Below are 22,377 nucleotides of genomic sequence, written 5' to 3'. Positions count from 1 at the left end.
ACTAAAAATGGATATAGATAGGCCTGACTTGAAAATAAATAATTCCTATTTGCATAAAAGGAAAATTGCTAAATTTTTGACGTCATATAGAAGACAAAAGTCCAAAATAGCTAAAAGTTATCGTACGACGACTGTCGTATGACGGTCTAAGAAATTTTATTTCTACATATTGTAAGCTCGTGCGCCAACGCACCTTTGTGCGTTCATTGAATTTATGTGAATATTTTCTAAAGTAAAAAATTCGTGATAGGTTCATTCGTCCATAATCATTATGTATATATATTTTTTTATTTTTTGTAAAAAAGGGAAACACAATAAAACACATTTAATTTTCATACATTTATTTGGGTTAAAATTCTTAAATCTACAGCATATAAATAGAACATAATATAAGCTAGTGTTACGGAATTCTTGTGAAGCCTCATTGGAAGTCAAAGGCAGTGTATTATAGGAAGTTTGGCAATATTGACATATAATATCAAATAATTTTGCAAAAAAACATAAATAAATAAGGAAAAACACATTTTTCCAGAACTACAGTCTATAAATGGATCGATATAAATTCTAGTATACAATTTATTTCAGAGCCATGCTCCATATTACATCATTTATAAATATTTTTCTATCATTTATATTCGATATACTTATTTTTTACTACCACAGACTACATGATTGACGTTTCTATAAGTTTCTATACCTGTATTAAATCTATGTTTGTAAATTTTATAGCCTGGTGCGTATAAAGACCTTAGTAAATTTCTGATAAAAGATAGCCTACAATTATGAAAACTAGATTGACAAAATTTCAGTTTAACAATTGTTATTACATAAATTTTGCTTGGCACTTTTAGCTCCAGGCTTACGTTGAATTATTAGTTCTTTTCAACTGGTATTAATGGAATTAATAACAAGGATATATTTCATATTAACATGATATATTTAGTCATATTTTTAGTAGCCTTTACTTAGTAGTTCCTTACGTTTACATCACTATGGCTAATTGTTATAGTAAAAATAATTATAGTTATAAAATTATGTTTGTCTAAGGAATAAAATATTTAGTCTAACTTACACCTACATTTCATTGTTTTTATAGTCTAACAAAACATTTTAAATTCATTTTATACCATTTACGATAAGTTTTTGTATGACAAAAGTCCCTTGTTGCTTTTACTAACACACTATAAATTATATTGTCAATTATTCTTACAGGAACCTTGTATGTGTCAAACTTTTATTTTTGTAAATGGCAAACCAAAATAATGAAATCGAGAGGTTGTTTATTTTAAAATTGATTGTGAAGAAAGTAATTTAATTCGTGATTAGGTTTACTTAAAAAAAATACAATTTTTCTTATGAGGATATTTAACATAATTACAATACCTCTTATGAGGACGCTAAAATATAAAGGAATCAATATTAATAATTGGATTACAACCAAAGACGCGTATTAGATAAAATAAAGATTTAAAAATAACATAATTGTGTAATTGAACATTATTGCTTATAATAACTGATAAAATGCAATAGTAATAATGAGAAACATTTCGATTACACACACTAAAATAATTATTTATTAATAACTAAAACTATTTTAACTTTTTTCCAAGGCGAGAAATCATAAAGTGCATAATTATAATGTAACTTAAACGACCAGAATGTGTATATTAATTTTAAACTATTAAATAATAAAATATAGTAGTAAAGTTTAACTCAATTTTATATTGTGTCCACTTGTTATTAACGAAAAAAATTACGTCATTTCCACGTCTTAAAATTGATCTAACTTTGCCAATAACAAAATACAGAGTAATCGTTACTGTTACGTTATATGATTGTTTTTAATAAAACACTCACATTTAGCAAATTAATTTTGTTTGAGTACTTTTATATTTTTGTAAAGAATGCATTACACAACTTCTTCATCATCATCATCATCATCATCAGCCAATATACGTTCCCACTGCTGGGACACGGGCCTCCTATGAGGGTACACAACTTTTACGAATTGCGATAATTTTTAGATAATACTTAAAAATGTATTTACTTAATTTCCATAAGTCCTAATCGTCGTCATTATGGGGGGAGTAATCTAAAACCTTATCACGTAAAATTGAAGTTGATAGAATTGAATTGTAGTCACAAAAATTAAAAAAATATCGTCACGCCTTTAAAACTCTCAAGTTTAGTTTCAATTTTTCCCTCATTATTTCTTAATATATTTATCTAAAGTCACTAAAATCTGTTTTCAATTGTATAGCGGGTTTGTTTGGTCTTGATTCAAACACAGTTCTCGTCTGAGCGCCGGTTTGACCGCGAGCATTTTGACCTGCTTTTACCGCATTTTCCAATTTAGTACGAAGCTCAGAGGACTGCTGCATGATCGTCTTGAATTCCTGGAATAAAAGATTAAGATTAAACTTAAATTACGTAAAAAAAATTGTATGTTCTTGCAAAGTATATAATAAAGTAGAATATATAAAACTACAATCAAAGACATTTTGGTTTACTCATTATGAGTTCGACTTTATAGCTTTTAATTTACTTGCAATTTATTTACTCTAAATTACAATTAATAGAATATTCATGTACTATCTTTGCAAGAACATGCCATTCAAATTTTATTTCTATTACATTAGTTATTTAGTTTACGTTATTAACACTAAAATAATAATAAACAAAACCTTTGCAACGTAATATCATCACAGCCTTGAATTTTTATTTTTATTTTTTTGATAATTTTGCGGGTATCCAAACAATTACCTGCGGGTACTGCGGGCCAATCTTCATGAGCCAGTTGAGCGCGAACTCGTGCAGCGCGCGGACGTGCGGCGCCGCGTTCGTTAGTGCGCTACCTTCGCGCAAATACGAAATTACTATGGGCACAAGGATCCATAGTAATTGGACACCTAGGAATTTGTAGATAATTTTATGACCAAATTATGTTACGATTTAGATAGTGTAAAAATTTAAAGTTAAATTTTTTTTATAGCGAGGGAGATAAGTTTGATATTCAAGTACCAAATATACTTCCAATACATATTTATAGATATAAAATGTCCTTTAATATACACACCAAATACGGTTCGCTACGTTAAACTATGTGTTCTACATTCATTTAACTTGTACAAACGTATTTGCAAGTTAATCTTACCTTTATGAGGATCATCTATAGCAGCACAAAAGATTTGATTATTAATACAGCATTGTAACAAAACTAATAATAATATACTCAATTATTCTAAAAATCACCTTACACAGGTATGAATCGCAAAATTGGGCGTTGCTGAAATTTACTCGGTCGAGAACAATGGAATGAATAAAAAGAAAGTCGTGTTAGTTACACCACTTATAACCCAAATCTTATCAGATTATTATGATTTTTGGTTTATAGTTTGGTTTGTCATAATGTATTACCGTCTAGATTATGAATACTATTTTGAAAGAAGTATCTACTATACATACGCGCATCACTCGGCGCCACCTTCAACAGATCCGACAGCGCGGCCACGGAAGCTGTGGCAGCACGGGCCAGCCCCGCATCAGGCCCGTGTGCTGCAGCCGCTGCTCGAGCTGCCAGCCGTGCGGCCACAGCACGCGCCCACCATGACACCGCAGCGGTGGGTGTGCCCCCGCCCCACACCGCGCGGACCACGCCGCAGCACGCCGCGAATATCTGCGGTGTGAGAGGGGGACAGATAATGGTCGAACTATAATGTGGAATCATTACTGTGCGAACTATAATCCAGTACGGTGCGCCGTGCGAATACATGAATTGTGATAAATTATAAATCATTTTAAGTTCAACAAAAATGTATTCCACGACACTTTCCTCTTTATATATCAAGTCTGTGAAAACTTAATTTAAAAAAAAAATTAATAGCCGTTTAATATGATGTAACATTACATTCACCTTTCCTCTAATTTAATTTCTCTTCGTACGTCCGATTGTCTGGAAGAAATCGCTGCATAGCGATAAGACCGCCAATTGTTGTAATGTATCCTTAGATTAAGTCTTATTGTAATAATTCTAAGAGCAATAAAGTATTAATAAATAAATAAATGTATTGACATACATATTAAACAAATTTACTTAAATCTAAATTAATGTCGTCATTAATATGTAAAATATTGCTTTCTTATAAAAAAAATCCTATTGGACATCACCACACAACCTCGATTATTATCATTCAAATATGCACGTACCTCATTATCACGCGTATCCAGGCAATGCCGCAAATGATTGATGCAGGGATAGTGCAGGAGCGGCAATGGCGGCGCACGCGCAAGTAACGCGGACATAGCCCGAGCACCGCACACGCTCTCTATACGTTGCTCGCTGTCCTCTGGAAAATTATACTTTTATTAATGCTTTTTATCAACATACAAATGGTAGATCTAGTGAAGATTAAGATACTAGACTGTAAAGGTTCATTAATTTCATTGTTGATTGGTGACCTGTTGTAATGAGAAATCATTATGATTGTTCAGTTCTTAATGGGATGTACACTGTAACCCGACATACCTCATTTCACAGGATAATATTAAGTTTAACCCGTATCAGTCTTAACCCGTTCCACAAGTTTGGCCAGCGTAGTATGCAGCAGTTTATCATGCTTTGCACGCGACATTCGACCTTACGGAGCAATAACCTTATTACTTATTAGAATAAATCCTGCACAATAAACTAACCAGTCTTAACCCGTTCCACAAGCTTGGCCAGCGTAGTATGCAGCAACTTATCATGCTGTGCCCTTGCATCATCAGTTAACCGCGCGACATTTGACCTTATTATAAAAATCCCTACCCACAATTCTTACCAGTCTTAACCCGTTCCACAAGCTTGGCCAGCGTAGTATGCAGCAGTTTATCATGCTTTGCACGCGACATTCGACCTTACGGAGCAATAACCTTATTAGAATAAATCCTGCACAATAAACTAACCAGTCTTAACCCGTTCCACAAGTTTGGCCAGCGTAGTATGCAGCAGTTTATCATGCTTTGCACGCGACATTCGACCTTACGGAGCAATAACCTTATTAGAAGAAATACTGCAAAAAAAACTAACCGGTCTTAACCCTTTCCACAAGCTTGGCCAGCGTAGTATGCAGCAGCTTATCATGCTGTGCCCGTGCATCGTCTGTTAACCGCTCGACATTCGACCTTACGGAGCAATAACCTAATTCGAAAAATCCAATTCTTACCAGTCTTAACCCGTTCCACAAGCTAAGCCAGCGTAGTATGTATAATAAAATAATTTGTACATAAACCCTTACCACTCTTTATCTGCTACGACCTAAACGGCAAAGAATTTATTATAAAAAATAAAAATTCCTACACAACAACACTAACCAGTCTTAACCCGTTCCACAAGCTTGGCCAGCGTAGTATGCAGCAGTTTATCATGCTTTGCACGCGACATTCGACCTTACGGAGCAATAACCTTATTAGAATAAATCCTGCACAATAAACTAACCAGTCTTAACCCGTTCCACGATTTTGGCCAGCGTAGTATGCAATAACTTATCATTCTGTGCCCTTGCATCGTCTGTTAACCGCTCGACATTCAACCTTAAGGAGCGACCTTATTTGAAAACTCCAATGCTTACCAGTCTTAACCCAGGACCGTTCCACGAGTTTAGCCAGCGTAGTATACAGTAGTTTAACATAACAATGTCCATAAAATAATTTGTACATAAACCCTTACCACTCTTTATCTGCTACGACCTAAACGGCAAAGACTTTATTATAAAAAAATAAAAATTCCTACACAACAACACTAACCAGTCTTAACCCGTTCCACAAGCTTGGCCAGCGTAGTATGCAGCAGTTTATCATGCTTTGCACGCGACATTCGACCTTACGGAGCAATAACCTTATTAGAATAAATCCTGCACAATAAACTAACCAGTCTTAACCCGTTCCACAAGCTTGGCCAGCGTAGTATGCAGCAGTTTATCATGCTTTGCACGCGACATTCGACCTTACGGAGCAATAACCTTATTAGAATAAATCCTGCACAATAAACTAACCAGTCTTAACCCGTTCCACAAGTTTGGCCAGCGTAGTATGCAGCAGTTTATCATGCTTTGCACGCGACATTCGACCTTACGGAGCAATAACCTTATTAGAAGAAATACTGCAAAAAAAACTAACCGGTCTTAACCCTTTCCACAAGCTTGGCCAGCGTAGTATGCAGCAGCTTATCATGCTGTGCCCGTGCATCGTCTGTTAACCGCTCGACATTCGACCTTACGGAGCAATAACCTAATTCGAAAAATCCAATTCTTACCAGTCTTAACCCGTTCCACAAGCTAAGCCAGCGTAGTATGTATAATAAAATAATTTGTACATAAACCCTTACCACTCTTTATCTGCTACGACCTAAACGGCAAAGAATTTATTATAAAAAATAAAAATTCCTACACAACAACACTAACCAGTCTTAACCCGTTCCACAAGCTTGGCCAGCGTAGTATGCAGCAGTTTATCATGCTTTGCACGCGACATTCGACCTTACGGAGCAATAACCTTATTAGAATAAATCCTGCACAATAAACTAACCAGTCTTAACCCGTTCCACGATTTTGGCCAGCGTAGTATGCAATAACTTATCATGCTGTGCCCTTGCATCGTCTGTTAACCGCTCGACATTCAACCTTAAGGAGCGACCTTATTTGAAAACTCCAATGCTTACCAGTCTTAACCCAGGACCGTTCCACGAGTTTAGCCAGCGTAGTATACAGTAGTTTAACATAACAATGTCCATAAAATAATTTGTACATAAACCCTTACCACTCTTTATCTGCTACGACCTAAACGGCAAAGACTTTATTATAAAAAAATAAAAATTCCTACACAACAACACTAACCAGTCTTAACCCGTTCCACAAGCTTGGCCAGCGTAGTATGCAGCAACTTATCATGCTGTGCCCGTGCATCATCAGTTAACCGCGCAGGCCGGCACTCAGCCGCCCGCTGCAGCACGAGCACGGCCGCGTCGCTGAGCGCGCCGTCGCCGCCGCTCACACGCAGCACCTCTGTCGCTATGTACAGCACGCTCGGTAGCACGGACAGCGCGCCTGTGGAGAAACTAAATGTCAATCATTTGAATTTTCATCATCATCATCATCATCGTCGTCATCATCATCATCATCATTATCAGCCTACACTCGTCCACTGCTTGACATATGCCTCAGTCATGGCACGCCACTGAGCCCGGTCGTTTGCTCGTTGTCGCGAGAATTATTTAAATTTTCAAGGGTCAAAAATTGAGTTACGATATTTATGAAACGTTGTAAAAGCGAGTAAAACGTAATATTATAGCAATGACTTTAGACATATTTTGTTCGAAACTATACTGTAAAGTGATGGAGCTTAATATCCTCTCTTTTATTTATGAATAGTATTACCATTCATGAATAAACGAACGAAGAACTAAAAAAAAAACTTAAGAATCGATTAAAGCGCTCAAAATGGTTCAATATAAAAAAAAACAAAATTAACAACTCAAAGTTGTATTATATCTTAAATATCAATTAACCCATTGACCACCGAGCGACCTGATGAGACCGCGACACAATAGATTTTCTATTGTGTCTGTGATTGCGGGGGCTGAGGCTTTAAAACAATCCCAAACACGCATGTGAACAATAACCCATTATTAACCCAACCCAACAATTTCACTCACCCTGTGGACTAGTCAACGAAGTCAGCTCCGACATGGCCATCATGCTCTTCACCAATAGCGTATCCCCGTGAACCCCCAACCCCCGTCTAACCCCTATGACCCCCACTCGCCCTGTTTGCTTCAACGGGCTGAGGGTTGGTAACCGTCGCACTAGAAGACATAGACAAACTTCTAGACACGCGAATACAAGAGATTTCCCAGGAGGTAGGTCTCCGGTAGGTCCACCTTCGCCGAGTGTATGGACTGCTTCTAGTACGGATTGAGGGATTGAACCTTCCGTATCGTTGGGCGCTAATTCTGAAAATTAAATATTTATTGAATAAAGGAAACGAACAGGTGGTAACTATTAAATAGGGCGCAGAAATATTCCAGATTGTATGACATTGATTAAAGTGCCTAGAGAAAGCTTCTGTAGTTGGTAGTTACGATAATAGATTGCTAATAATATATTTTACTCTGCTTGAAATACGTAACATTAATCGTTAAGAAGGGAAAACTATTCCAAAAAATAAGAAATATTTAACTTATTCTATAAATAATATCATTTAATTTAGGGCCGATTTTTCAATGCTTGGATAAAATTTATCCGTCCAATAAAATATTTCACGATAATATTAAAATGTCACATGAACTGTCAAATACGAGTAATTAGAATACGTTATAGGTCTACCAGAATCTGATGGCATATTTATATTTAAGAAATAAAAGATTTTCATATGGCAATTTTATTTGACAACTATCAAAATGGTTGTCAAATTATTTGTCTTCTTTGCAATTCTTGAATAATTTTTAGGATTTTGTCTAAATAATCTTCGAAGATGTCGAAAAAGCCGCTGCGATCACAAGCAAGAGGTGTTGTTTATAATGTGTATAGAAAAACATTCGATGAAGAAGGGTCAAACACATCACAATTTCCAATTTTGAATATTTTATTGGTAAATTGGACTTACCCGTTTTGATACTTAAAATTAATAATATTATAAGTAGGTAACTAACTATAATATTGTTTTTTGATTACAATATAATTTTATGAAAACTTATTACAGGAGTTTCCAATACGGCTATGCGTCAAGTCCAAGCTGTCCAAGTCAATTTTATAATTATTTGTGTATCTGTTAATACTTACGAAAATAAACATAGTTTTATTGTATTTTATTGTTATTTTATTTTATAAAAAAAAATATTAGCATTATCTAGTTTTGATCTGCATTATCATTACATCCATATTTTTACATGGCTTAATGATAATGAATATACAAATATAGGTATGTGTAAATAATAATATGTATTACATAGATAAAAGTAATATTATTTAGGTACTACTTACATGTATAATATACATATGTATATTATATACAAAATATTAAGTGGATATCTCATTATTTGGTACAGTATTGTTCACTTATGTAATGTGACTAATGATGTTGAGGACAAAATAAAAAATAAACAGTATCAAGATCGGTCAGTCCATTTTCCCTAGGGTTGCACACTCAAAATTTTGATTTCCCCAATTGCCATCAGATTCTGGTTTACCTATAATCACGAATAAGTTTTATCCAAGCATTGAAAAATCGGCCCTTAATAAAATAGAACAAACCTTTAATTTTCAGCTGCATTTGCTCATGCAACTGCTCTCTAGCGCCAACTATGACCAATTGCAGAACATCCGCAGCCAATAACAAAGCCTCAATGCTTTCTTGTGTTAAACCAGTGCGATGTATAATCTGACATAATTCTATTGCTAACGCTCTGAAAACCAGTAATATACATACATAGAATATTAACTAAATTTCAAAGAGAAATTGTTTAAAAAAAGTGCCGAGCACACGTGTCAGAAGTGAAACTTCTTTAGCAAGATTCAAAGATACCAAAATTGGTCGCCTTACTCCATAACGTGACGGTATTGCCATGACGCGACTTTGAAATCGTACTCTCAACGCGCCTAACGAAGTTTCACTTCAATATAAATTTGGTAAAAAATATTCGCTTAAACATACTAAAAATGCTGCTAAACATGTTTTATGCTAAAAATACCTGTCTTTAAGAAGACGAGCTCTATTTTCAGGTGCATCTAGTAATGTAACTAGAGACAACAACACGGATATTGTATTTTCCACGCTCATGTCGCGTTGTGCACATAGTGCTTCCATGCATATACCTGAGGAATAAAAAAAAATATTTCATTCATTATTAAATAGCACTTTATTTCCTAGACTCTAGAGACTATATTTGCGATGACATTTAAATTGAAACGTGTAAAACGTAAATGGAATATTTAATTATAGTAAAGAAACTTACCAAAAAGAAGGTGGAATCTTTCATCAACTGGTTCGTAGAATTCAAAGTTTCCATTTTCTGTCTTATTTGTTTTGTTGTCAACATTGTTATCGGAATTTTCTGTAACAAACGTCTATTTTATTATGGGTGAACAATTTTCGAATAAAAAATTATAAAGAAATCGTCCATATACCGGTTAGTTTTATGACAGAGTGAAAAAAACAGAGCCTTTCTAACGAACACAGATTAGAAGTATGCGTGCGTGTGAATGGTGGGGTAAAATATAATTACCAGTATGTGTATGAGTATCCGCGTAGTGTGCGTTGTACCGCAGCGCAGCGGCATACAACAAGGAGAACCAGGCGGTGGTAATGCGTCACGCAAGCATTACGTCTTTATTTATCTCCCTGATATTATTTCCAGACAGGAGATGTCTCTAAGCTAGTATCCCAGTCCCTACTCTATCCTCCCATACACTCTCCCTCACATAACTCTACAGCAAATAATTACCAGTATGCGTATGCGTGTCCGCACAGTGTGCGTTATACCGCAGTGCAGCGGCATACAATAACGAAGGCCAGGCGGTGGCGTAGTGCGCGCGGGACGCCTCCGCCGTCTCCTTGCTAATATTTCGCGGCTAAACGTCTCTACTTTAGCGTCCCACAAACTCCTCTACACATATCTTTATCTAAGGGCCGATTTTTCAATCCTTGGTTAAAACTTATTCGTCGAATAATGTATAAAACTGCCATTTTAAAATGTATTCTTATTGCCCGCAATTGACAGTTTACATGTGACATATTAATATTATCGTGTAATACTTTATTGGACGAATAAGTTTTAACCAAGCATTGAAAAATCGGCCCTAAAGCAAATAGCATCAACGTGCGTGTGAGTGGTGGCGTAAGAAATAATTACCAGTATGTGTATGCGTGTCCGCACAGTGCGCGTTGTACCGCAGCGCAGCGGCGTACAGCAGCGAGGGCCAGGCGGTGGCGTAGTGCGCGCGGGACGCCTCCGCCGTCTCCGCTGCGTAGAACGCGCCGCCACCGTGCGGCAGCTGCGACGCGAACTCTGTGAAGAAAAAATAATAAAAGTTTTTGAAGTGAAACTTCTTTATCGGGGTTGGAAAAAAATTTAGTGTAACATTTTTTCGTTACGCGTGACATTTTCCCGTTACGCGCCATCTTTTTCTTATCCCTACCACGCGTGATTCGACGTATTTCTGTAAAGTTGCAGGTAGTAAAATATTTTTTGAAAAATAAGGTCATAAAGAAGTTTCACTTCTTACGTGTATACACTAGTACACGCACACATTTTTTTTTTTTTATTAGTAACGTTATCGATGAAGGTTTTAATGTAAAGCATGATTTTAATAAAAAGTATAACGACTTTTTGTTAGAATTTGGAAAATAAACAGCTGATAAATGTACAATAGATACAAAAAAAATATCGAAAAAATATTTACAATTAATTCTCAAGAATTAATAATACAGAAAAAAAACAATTTACACGAATATACCATCAATATCGGTGTATTATTCATCCAATTACATATTAATATCGAATACAATATCATCATTGTTAAACCACTTTTCTGCCTAAAAACAATAAAATTAAAACAATAAAATCTCACCAGGCGGCAAACTCAACAACGCATGATCCCTCAACGCAGCCAGCCAATTCTCGCTCAAACTTTCCAACTCTGGTTCGACCAACTTCAACAGACTCTCTCCTTTCGACTCAAATTCACCATAGTCATCTTCTTCTTGGTCAATAATAGCGTTATCTATCTCGTTATTGTTTTGCATCACTTGGTTCCGCCATTTTGCGATTTCGACCTTGTTGTTGATCAGTTTAGTGTCGAGTTGTTTCACGTAGCTGCCTGGAGCGCTGTCGTTGCTCACCATTGCTACTATATATACCTAGAAATTTTTATATTTGAATTATTGTATTTCAATCAAAATATTTAAAACTGTTTTTGAACTAAAATGCAGCATTTTTTTCTTGAAAAATCTCAAATAGAGGGTAATTTTAGATATTATAAACACGCGTAGAATCAGCCATGAATTATTTATTTATTATTGATGACAAAAAATAAAGATTATTTTTTTTTTCATTTAAAATGACACGAGCTTGAAACTAATATTAAGTATAAATAAAACAATTATTAAAATATATCAATAATTGAATAAATGTAACTTACTTCAGCCCATGCCTTCAGAATAGATAACTTTTCCAATGTCGCCATACTTTCATTGTATATCAGTGTCGTGTTTCCTTTCTTGTTCAATTTATCCAAACTGGAAACTAGTAGTTGATGGACTCTAAAAATTTTAAATTGCGAATTATTATTATTCGTTGTGTGCGCGATGACAGCGCCCCTAGTGGCCGCAACTATTCAGGACTTGTCATCTGTCAAATCATTTCAACTGATGTCAACTAGATGATAAGATATTTTTGTGATATTGATTTTCGACTAGTTTTTCAACGAAATTGAAAAAAATAGTGTAAAAAAGTGAGTGTGTATATTATACCTAGCCATTTTCTTCCTGGTGAAAAATAATTTTTTCTCTTCACAGCAGCTATCCATTTTTGTCTTTGCTGTAATGTCCACTTTGATGTTGGAAACGAATTAAACTTGCAGGAACTGTTTTTCCCATTGTTTTTACAATTTACGACACAGCATGTACTATGACCCATATCGCTAATTTTTATGTTTTTACTTAAAATTATAAAGGAAGTTATGAAAATAAAGCAATTTGACACATGACAGCCCAGAATTAATTCACATTTCTGCCACGTCGTGCGCTACGGTCGATTTGCCGTTCCCTACCACCCACTTCGCACATAGCCAATAATAAATTGAAATTCATGAATAAAATTAAATTTATGATAAGTGTTTTTATTTCATTTGTGTGATTTATTCCGCGGCAGAGTAATAAAATATGCGTGAATCGTACATAGGGGTCACCAAATATTTACCAACCAATTGGTCGTTCACTTAAGAACACAACGATCATAAATAATGTTAATACTCTGAAATTTTTTATAAAAAAACTAGCTTACCGCCCGCGGCTTCGCCCGCTTTCTCTAAAACGATTTGAGATTTAAACTATCCTATCTCTCAAGTTGGATCGAACTGCACATGGTGTGCGAATTTTATTATAATCGGTTAAGTGGTTTAGGAGTCCATTGAGGACAAACATTGTGACACGAGATTTATATATATTAAGATGATCGAGTTTCATCAATTACTTCCTCCTACAAACTGCCTTCCAGTATTAGCACACAAATCAGTACAAAAACAATCACGTCAGAATGCTTATGAGCGGTGCTGACCATTTGAACATGACAATTTTTCAACAACCTTTGTCTGTTTCTCCATAAAAAAATAAAAATAAAACAAACACACACACACACACTGACCTGCGCAAATCATTAATATCCCTAGCAACCCCGCAGCCAATCCACGCAGAGCACACGTCACAAGCGGCCGCTGTCACGTGCGAGGCCGTGTCACCTGCAAATGCTGGACGTACTGCTGCACCCACCTGTTTAATATAAATACGTATTTATCTATATATTAGAAAGAAATAAAGCATCAACACACAACAATATAAATTAATACAGGGTAAATTCATATAAAAAAAACAAACTATCTACTGTGTGGTTGCGTGCGCTAAAAAGTTGGATATTAGAGTTTATACCCTACTTGGTGGAACATTATCACCCTACTTGGTGATAATGTTCCCTGTAATATGAAAAAAGTTGCATATGCAGTATGCATATGCACTCGAATTCTCTTTTATGATTGAATCGTTTTGTGGTAATTTTATTTTTTTATTAAAGCCTTTTTTTGGATTCGGTTAAGTAAGTTTCACTTGTGTCTGCAATTCCGAAACATTTTTAACCACATTTTTTATCAAAATCTAGTTTATATTTTAAACGAAACTTGATAAAGAAGCACACAATGAGGCTGTATCAGAAAAGACCACTACAAACAATACTTTTAAAAAAATACACTCGACTTAGTACCAATTCAACTACCTTCAAAAATACTACATGTATCACAACAATTTTGAACACACACTTATCCCAACAAAAATACAACTATATACTGCTTTTTTTATTCAATCTCTCAAACATACCTGAGCCTGATACTGTTCCATAAGCAAATGTCCCGGGAAGTCTGGTTCAGGGGCCCTCGCGTATTGCTGTATTATCATTTGCAGTGTTTTTAGCCCGCATAGTCTTAGTGCATCTGACTCTCCTGTCGCACCGACGAATGCCATACGAACCAAGTCTGATAGGTGTAGGGAGAGATAATCGCCTAAAAAAAGACGTAAAAATGAATTATAGTAGAAATAACGTGAAATTTATAGCAGAGAATGTGATATGATACAGTATTTTAATGTCTCAAATAAAAAATCCAATATGATGATGGTAGGTTTATTCTTAGGTTGATCAATATTGTAAAATACATGTTTGAATATGCTGATATTATAGTGTCTAAACACCCTAAAAAATAATCTTTCTTAAAGCATATGACTAAGTTAGCTCTTAAATTTCTTAATAAATAAATTGAAAATTTACAATGGTAAGACAAAGTGACAAAATAGGTACTACATAATATAAAAAAGATTTTACTACTTTTTAAACATTAAAATAAACAAGTGATAACTGCGTTAAAAACAACCGACTTGAAACTTGCACTTGCAACATTTACAAATACAGACAAAAATGCTCATAAAATAAAAACTACTGGGCCTATCCGAATAAAATTTTTATGGGACCAATTCGACACCATCCCGCATCGAACAAAAAAAGAATCACGTAAATCGGTTTAGAAACCTCGGAGTAATCGGTGTACATACATAAAAAATAAAAAAAAACATACCGCCCGAATTGATAACCTCCTCCTTTTTTTTTGAAGTCGGTTAAAAAATAAACACCTACCTGTAGGATCTTTCTGTAACTTCTCTTTCGCTTTAACAAGATCGAAGTGCGCCGCTTCACCAGTCGCCTCGCAAGCTGACATTATTTTCTGAATACACTCCATTGCGAATACCTAAAATATTACATATTCTTTAGATTATTTTTTTTCACATTAAATAAGAAACTTATAAATTTATAAAGCATTTGAATGCCATAAAAACCAAAAAATATAAATTCAAATAAGAAACTTTTTAATACCCTAGTATACAATACTCATTCATCATATTTTTATATTTATTGTGTCGTGTCTAGAAATATTAACAGCATTACTAACCCGTGTCGGCCATCTTGGCTGAACAGCCGGATGAGTCGACTGTTCTGACTCCGCGTGGAATTCTGCTTGATCATCATCGCCTTCAAGATCGTCGGTGTCTGGGTTGTGGCTATCCTCTATGAGAAAAAATATTTAATTAGTTTATTAGTTATAAGTGTGTGCATATCTTTATTGACCATAGAAAATAATCTATTTGAAAAACTATCAATAACTTAAAAAAATCATTATAAAAATTACTAAATCCTGTGTAATGTTCCTAATTTGACAAAGATAATATTTTAAGATATTTGCGCAAATACACTTTAGAGATTCCGATCAAGGGCTAACAAGCAGCAGGTTAGAGTATTCCAGACAGATAATTTCTCACGTATCTCTCTATATATCCATATACCTAAATAGATTTTTCTAGAAATTCTTATTTACTTACCAAGTTTAACAGTGAGCACTCGTTTGGCCAACGCGAGCCACTCCTTCACAGAGCCGTTGGCGGCAGCGGCCAACAAACAGCAAGTTAGTGTATCCCGGGCATATGATATCGCACTTTCATCTCTTTCCGTGTCTAGATATGCGAAAAGTGCCCCGGGTAATCCTGTCTCTGTTATTACTACACCTGGGGGTAGAAAAAAAATATTATTAAAATACGAAATTTAAACAAACTGCTTAAAAAAGATTTGAAAGTTAAGCATATTAAGTTAATATTGAAAAGATTCATTATTAACTTAATATGCGTCTGTGACAAAGTAAATTTCAATCCTGAATAAATTAATTTATTTCAAAATACTGAATTAATTTTTTATATTCATTGCATAAATAATAAAAAAAAAGTACTGCTCACATTATTATTAATGCAAAGAACATTAGAGTTAACAATGAAAACTTTGAATGAAGTGTGAACCGAAATATGTATTAACAGTAAGTTTTTTGTTTTATTGTTAATTTGATTATAGATGGTGAATACAATATAACTAGGAATAAATAACATACCACAATACGGCTTAACAGGCACGTGGTCTTTAGCCAACATAGCGTATTTGCACACTTCAGCCGCTTCCCGCTGAGACAGCTGTCTGAGGCAACACAACGCCGCGCGACGAACAGATAGCTCCGGGGAGGATAAGTCACGCTAAAATATAATAAATATAATTTTATATGTTTTATACTATTCAGCGAGTAAATTTAAGATTTTTAAAAAACATTAGAGCTCAGAATTGCGGGGCAACTATATTTTATAATATTCAACTGCGTGACATACATACAAAATATTTTAATAGATTATCATTTTTCTCTCAGTAAAAAAATTAAAATTGATAAACACATTTATTTGTGCAATCTGATAAGTTATATTTTTCAATCAAAATAAGTCAATTATTATCATAGTACTACACACTATAATTATTCTTAAAAATAAGTCATCCCAAATTTTAATTAAATCACAAAACCTATCCTGGCAACTATAAGAGCGCACTCACACAGAGCGCGGGCACGAGCGCGTGCGCGGTGATGTGCTGCGGCGCGAACATCTGCAGCTGCTGCATGCAGCCGGCCGCCTCGGCCCGCGCGCCGCCCGCCCCCGCGCCGCTCTCCTGCAGCGCCGCGCACGCGCACACGAACCGGCCCACCGCGCCGCTGCACGCTGCACGTGGTATACAGGATTTAGTTATTGATGTACTAGTAAACCATGCACATTATTTTAATCGAAAATTCTTAATGTGCGTGGAAGGTTGTCGCGTAAGAACAAGGTTTTCGATTAAAAAAAATGTTTCTTTGGCATATTATGTAGTTAGATATAAGTAACATGTAATGTATAATTAAATTGTATATGGACATGATTTTAAAAGAGCAACTATGGAGTTTCTTGCCGGTTCTTCTCCATAGATATTGCTTTCCGAATCGGTGGTAAATGTAAAAAAATATGTAATGACGATTCAAAAGTGCTTCTAGAAGAAGTCTAATTGAATAAATAAATGTTTGAGTTTGAGTTTGATTTTCGATTGTCCACTCCAGTCAGTCAAGACAATCAATTCACAATAATTCCAAAAGTTTTCAAACTTCGGTCAAGTGAATGGTACATTAGGACGACAATAAATCTCATTTTGCAACCTTCTCCGTGTTCCGTACACTGATATTGGTTGCAAATTTAATACATGATATGAAATATTATATCGAAAACTTCCCCAAGTTTGCAGAATTTTTGGAATTTTTTTCACGACCATACAGCAAAAAATAATTTGATTGCAATTTTAACAATGTTTCGTACACTTAGATTGGTTGCAAATACGTGATATTTATTTATTTATACAATATAATAATACAATTCATTATAAATTAAATTAAACTGGCGCAAACATAATCTGTTTAGAGATTTACCGCGCGCCAGCGCCGTCGACATACAAAATAAAGATACGAAATATTATATCGAAAACTTCCCCAAGTTTGCAGAACTTTTGGAATTTTTTTCACGACCATACAGCAAAAAAATCATTTAATTGCAATTTTAACAATGCTCCGGACTGCGGACAAGGTTGCAAAATGAGATTTATTGTCGTCCCAATGTACCATTCACTTGACCGAAGTTTGAAAACTTTTGGAATTATGTTAAATTTTCGATTTCGAATGTCGATTCTGACAGATGTTACGTATCACAACTTTGAAAGAGAACTATAATAAAAAATGTGATATCCCAATTATTAAAATGACCCAAATATACAAAAACTTCACAAACAACCTTGCAGCTCGGGCCCCAGCGCGGTGATGAGCGCGGCGAGCAGCCGGGCGAGCGCGCGGTGCAGCGGCGCGGGCGCGGCCGCCGCGCTCAGCGCCAGCCGCAGCGCCGCGCCCACCGCCCACTCCGCGTGCCCGCGGAACATCGGCCCCGACGCGTCCACCACCACGGACAGCCCGTGGATCGCCCACACCTAAGTAAAAAAGTAAAAAAAAACGACGTGTGTCACTCGGGGACTGCCGCGGTAAAGCTATTGCATGCTATGCCTTAAAACCACACCTCCGCCCATCGGAGTGGGGAGCGTGAGGTTTTTCGTTACGGAATTTGATTCGGTCCCCGCGCTCAAGGCCCGCGATAGAAGCTATGCAATAGCTTAAAAAAATGGAAAATTTGATTTGGATAACTAGTGAGAATCCGTGATTCGCACGCACTTGGACTACTGAGAGAAAAATAAAAATCTACGCGTCGTCTACCGACTTGACAAAGAATAGAAAAATAAGTAACATGTAAACACAATAAAATATTTTTTTATAAAGTTTGATTATTCACAAAAATTTGCACATATCGTTATAAACCACTGAAAAAAACAAAAATTTAATGATCTGGGGGCACGGTAGTGCCCCCGCCAAGACGAGCCAAGCGAACAAGCGGGCACTACCTACCTTTTCTCGAAGCGTTTCGACGTTTTTTTGAACCCTCATAACTTGGGTTTGGATTATGCTAGATCAACAAAATTTTCGGGATATATTGTCAATAGCGGACTTATTGAATATATTAAGTTTTAATTACATTAGCTTTTATACTTCAGATTTTATTTATATCTAAAAAACGCTAATTTCGTCACTGACTCACTGATGATCATCAAAATTCTTAAGGTATTTCCTAATGTCCTAGAAAGCTGAAATTTTGTATGTAAGCTAGTATTAGCACACAAACAACAAAAAAATTATGAAACTTGTAACTTTCATCCCCCAACCCCTTAAACTAGGGGATGGGAGTTTGTATGAGACCTGTAATTTTAAATTAAATTTTGATGACGTTAGAGGTCTAATCTAATAATCTAAAACTTGGTTCCCCTAGATATATATATGTATACTGTATAGGTACTCCTTGTTAAAAAAAAAGAAATAAATAAAACTTTAATCGACATTTAAAATTTTGTTACAAACAACTTACAAAAAGAAATGAAATCCCACCAAAAACATTTTCATGTAAAATGTTGCCAAGACGAGCCCATATGACTCGCACTGTCAAAAAGTTATCAGATCTCATGTAGAGCCAAGCTTTTAACACTACACGCCCTAACTCTACAAGGCCTAACTTCACAAACTCTACACCTTAGTCAAAATATGTGGCTTGGCCGTTCGTTACTACAAGAACTATTGTATAACACAAAAGTGAATTAATTTTTCACCTTACGCCGATGTGAATGTAGCGAAATGGCCAAGCCACATATTTTGACTAAGGTGTAGAGTTTGTGAAGTTAGGCCTTGTAGAGTTAGGGCGTGTAGTGTTAAAAGCTTGGCTCTACATGAGATCTGATAACTTTTTGACAGTGCGAGTCATATGGGCTCGTCTTGGCAACATTTTACATGAAAATGTTTTTGGTGGGATAATTTTTTATGAAATGCATGCATGTTGTATTTGCCTGTAACTGGATCTACATCTCGATATGCATGCTAATTATGTTACATATTCAAAGTATATTATGAATAAGATGTACATCTGTTAACAAATCAAAATGTGTGCGTTTACTAGTGTACACACGTAAAAAGTGAAACTTCTTTATGACCTTGTTTTTCAAAAAATCATTTACTATATGCAACTTTACAGAAATACGTCGAATCACGCGTGGTGATATAAGAAAAAGATGGCGCGTAACGAAAAAATGTCACGCGTAACGAAAAGATGTTACACTAATTTTTTTTCCAACCCCGATAAAGAAGTTTCACTTCAATAAATAAAATAAAACAATATCTATCGGGCTACAGCACTACATAATTCCCATACTCACTTGTACATCCACCGCGCTCGTGTCCTGCGCGAGCGCCCGCAGCACCGGCAGCGCTGCAGCGCTGGTCGTGGCGCCCCTCGCCCTGTGCACGGCGCCCACAGCGGCTGCAGCGGCTGCGCGCGCTGGACGGTTAGCGCTGCTCCGCGCCAGCGCTATCACCCGCTCGCTGAGCGCTTGGCTCTCCGCTTCGGACACGCAGCCGCACAGCCGGCCTACGCACGAAGCGGCTGCGGCGCGGACTGTAGCGCTGTTCGCTGATAGACCAGACTACATAGAAAACAACACGTTTTTAATGTATGTTCGTTAATTAAAAAATTAATTGGATTGGTAAAGTGAAGTATAATTGCACGTTAATAATCTAGTAACCATTACCATATATTGACTTATAACCATAACCATATATTAACTATAGGTCTACCAGAATCTGATGGCATATTTATATTTAAGAAATAAAAGATTTTCATGTGGCAATTTATTTGACAACTATCAAATTGGTTGTCAAATTATTTGTCTTTTTTGCAGTTGATGAATAATTTTAGGATTTTGTCTAAAAAATCTTCGAAAATGTCGAAAAAGCTGCTGCGATCACAAGCAATAGGTGTTGTTTATAATATGTATAGAAAAAAATTCGATGAAGAAGGGTCAAACACATCACAATTTTCAAATTTGAAGATTTTATTGGTACATTGGACTTACCCGTTTTGATACTTTAAATTAAAATAATATTATACGTAGGTAACTATAATATTGTTTGTTGATTAGAATATAATTTTATGAAAACTTATTACAGGAGTTTCCAATACGGCTAATAGTCAAGTCCAAGCTGTCCAAGTCAATTTTATAATGTGTGTATCTGTTAATACTTAGGAAAATAAACATAGTTTTATTTTATTTTTTATTTTATTTTATAAAAAATTATGAGCAGTTCTGATCTACATTATGATTATATTGATATTTTCACATGGCATACTGGTAATGAATAATATACAAATATAGGTATGTGTTAATAATAATATGTATTACCTGTATAAAAGTAATATGTATAATTGTATATTATACATGTAAGTATGTACCTACATAATATTAAGTGGATATCTCATTATTAAGTACAGTATTGTCCATTTATGTAATGTGACTAATGATATTGAGGACAAAATAAAAAATATGCAGTATCAAGATCGTTCAGTCCATTTTCCCCAGGGTTGCACACTCCAAATTTTGATTTCCCTAATTGCCATCAGATTCTGGTTTACCTATAATAACCATATTCTTATATGGTCAATGTCAAATAAGTCTAAAAAAATTAAAAAATAAACATTTATACACTTAACAATTTTATAAAGTGTTCTTATTAATTTTTAACGAAAAACAGTCATTTCTTAGACTTCAGAAAAAAATATTTATAACTATTAAAATATAGGCGAAAGAAGTGCTCATTTTTTTTTTATTCATGATTAAATTTTTTTAAACGAGACATTTATCAATGAAGTTACTTACAATAATAAGCTCAGTACACGTGGTCTTAACAGCATCTTGCCCCAGAGAAGTTTTCATTTCTGCGAGAGTACGCAAGGCCAGCAACAAGGCAGTGTAAACGTTTATTTGTATTGCCTCTTGACGAGTGCCCTTCGACATTTTGATGCATTCTGCAAAGTGTTCTAGCATTTGTTGTCTGGAATAAATATTCAGAGAAATTTTTAATATAAAATATATAAATTCGCGGAACGTAAAAGTACAATAAAATAAATTTCAGGAGGATGACCCGTGAACTTTTGAGGTACTTGTGAAGATTAACTTAAAAAAAATAGTTAACAATTTTTATTTGAATTTATTCCAATAAAGTCAAGAAACTTTATAAAAAAAATTTTTTTTTTCGATAGCATTTTTGCAACTGACTATTTTTTACCAAAATTTTCCGATAGAAATACAAAACATACCTATGTTTATTAGCGGCTTTCGAGAATATCTGCGGGAAGAGCGTAACGGACGCATCTATAACCGCCACGCCCAGCGGCTGCGCGCCTCGCAGCGAGCGGTACAGGCAGCACGGGTCGTGTTCCAGTGCGCACGAACCGCTCGCACTTAGCGGCGATATTAGCTGCAAATTGTATTAGCTTTGTAATGACGTATAACGGACGCGTCTATAACCGCCTCGCAGCGAGCGGTACAGGCAGCACGGGTCGTGTTCCAGAGCGCACGAACCGCTCGCACTTAGCGGCGATATTAGCTGCAAATTGTATTAGCTTTGTAATGACGTATAACGGACGCGTCTATAACCGCCACGCCCAGAGAAGTTTAGTTTGTTTTTTCATGAAAAATTTTATTAACGACAAGCGTCAAGTAATTTTACGACACAGTATAGAGCCATTTTAATAGGCAACATTTGACAGTTCAACAAAATT

At 35.5% G+C, this 22,377-nt stretch overlaps 1 protein-coding gene across 1 annotated transcript in view; it reads right to left on the bottom strand.

Moving 5' to 3' along the window:
- Positions 1-1,460: 1,460 nt before the first annotated feature.
- LOC123700751 (HEAT repeat-containing protein 5B) overlaps positions 1,461-22,377 on the bottom strand; it is a 29,594-nt gene continuing 8,677 nt past the window's right edge. Inside the window, exons 17-40 of the mRNA XM_045648069.1 lie at positions 21,913-22,073; positions 21,473-21,647; positions 19,976-20,242; positions 17,965-18,154; positions 16,709-16,872; positions 16,224-16,362; positions 15,667-15,849; positions 15,240-15,355; positions 14,927-15,038; positions 14,119-14,300; positions 13,397-13,521; positions 12,174-12,294; positions 11,604-11,892; positions 10,886-11,041; positions 9,989-10,087; positions 9,725-9,848; positions 9,288-9,439; positions 7,691-7,987; positions 6,873-7,082; positions 4,207-4,346; positions 3,466-3,676; positions 3,155-3,169; positions 2,764-2,909; positions 1,461-2,396 (exon numbers count right to left, since the gene is read on the bottom strand). Of these exons, the coding sequence (XP_045504025.1) occupies positions 2,223-2,396; positions 2,764-2,909; positions 3,155-3,169; positions 3,466-3,676; positions 4,207-4,346; positions 6,873-7,082; positions 7,691-7,987; positions 9,288-9,439; positions 9,725-9,848; positions 9,989-10,087; positions 10,886-11,041; positions 11,604-11,892; positions 12,174-12,294; positions 13,397-13,521; positions 14,119-14,300; positions 14,927-15,038; positions 15,240-15,355; positions 15,667-15,849; positions 16,224-16,362; positions 16,709-16,872; positions 17,965-18,154; positions 19,976-20,242; positions 21,473-21,647; positions 21,913-22,073 (3,948 nt within the window). The 3' untranslated portion in view covers positions 1,461-2,222. The remainder of the gene's footprint in view (positions 2,397-2,763; positions 2,910-3,154; positions 3,170-3,465; positions 3,677-4,206; positions 4,347-6,872; positions 7,083-7,690; positions 7,988-9,287; positions 9,440-9,724; positions 9,849-9,988; positions 10,088-10,885; positions 11,042-11,603; positions 11,893-12,173; positions 12,295-13,396; positions 13,522-14,118; positions 14,301-14,926; positions 15,039-15,239; positions 15,356-15,666; positions 15,850-16,223; positions 16,363-16,708; positions 16,873-17,964; positions 18,155-19,975; positions 20,243-21,472; positions 21,648-21,912; positions 22,074-22,377) is intronic.

Source organism: Colias croceus, chromosome 20 (genome assembly GCF_905220415.1).
Source record: "Colias croceus chromosome 20, ilColCroc2.1".
Classification (NCBI taxonomy): Eukaryota; Metazoa; Arthropoda; class Insecta; order Lepidoptera; family Pieridae; genus Colias; species Colias croceus.
This window is presented reverse-complemented; position numbering and strand designations above follow the sequence as displayed.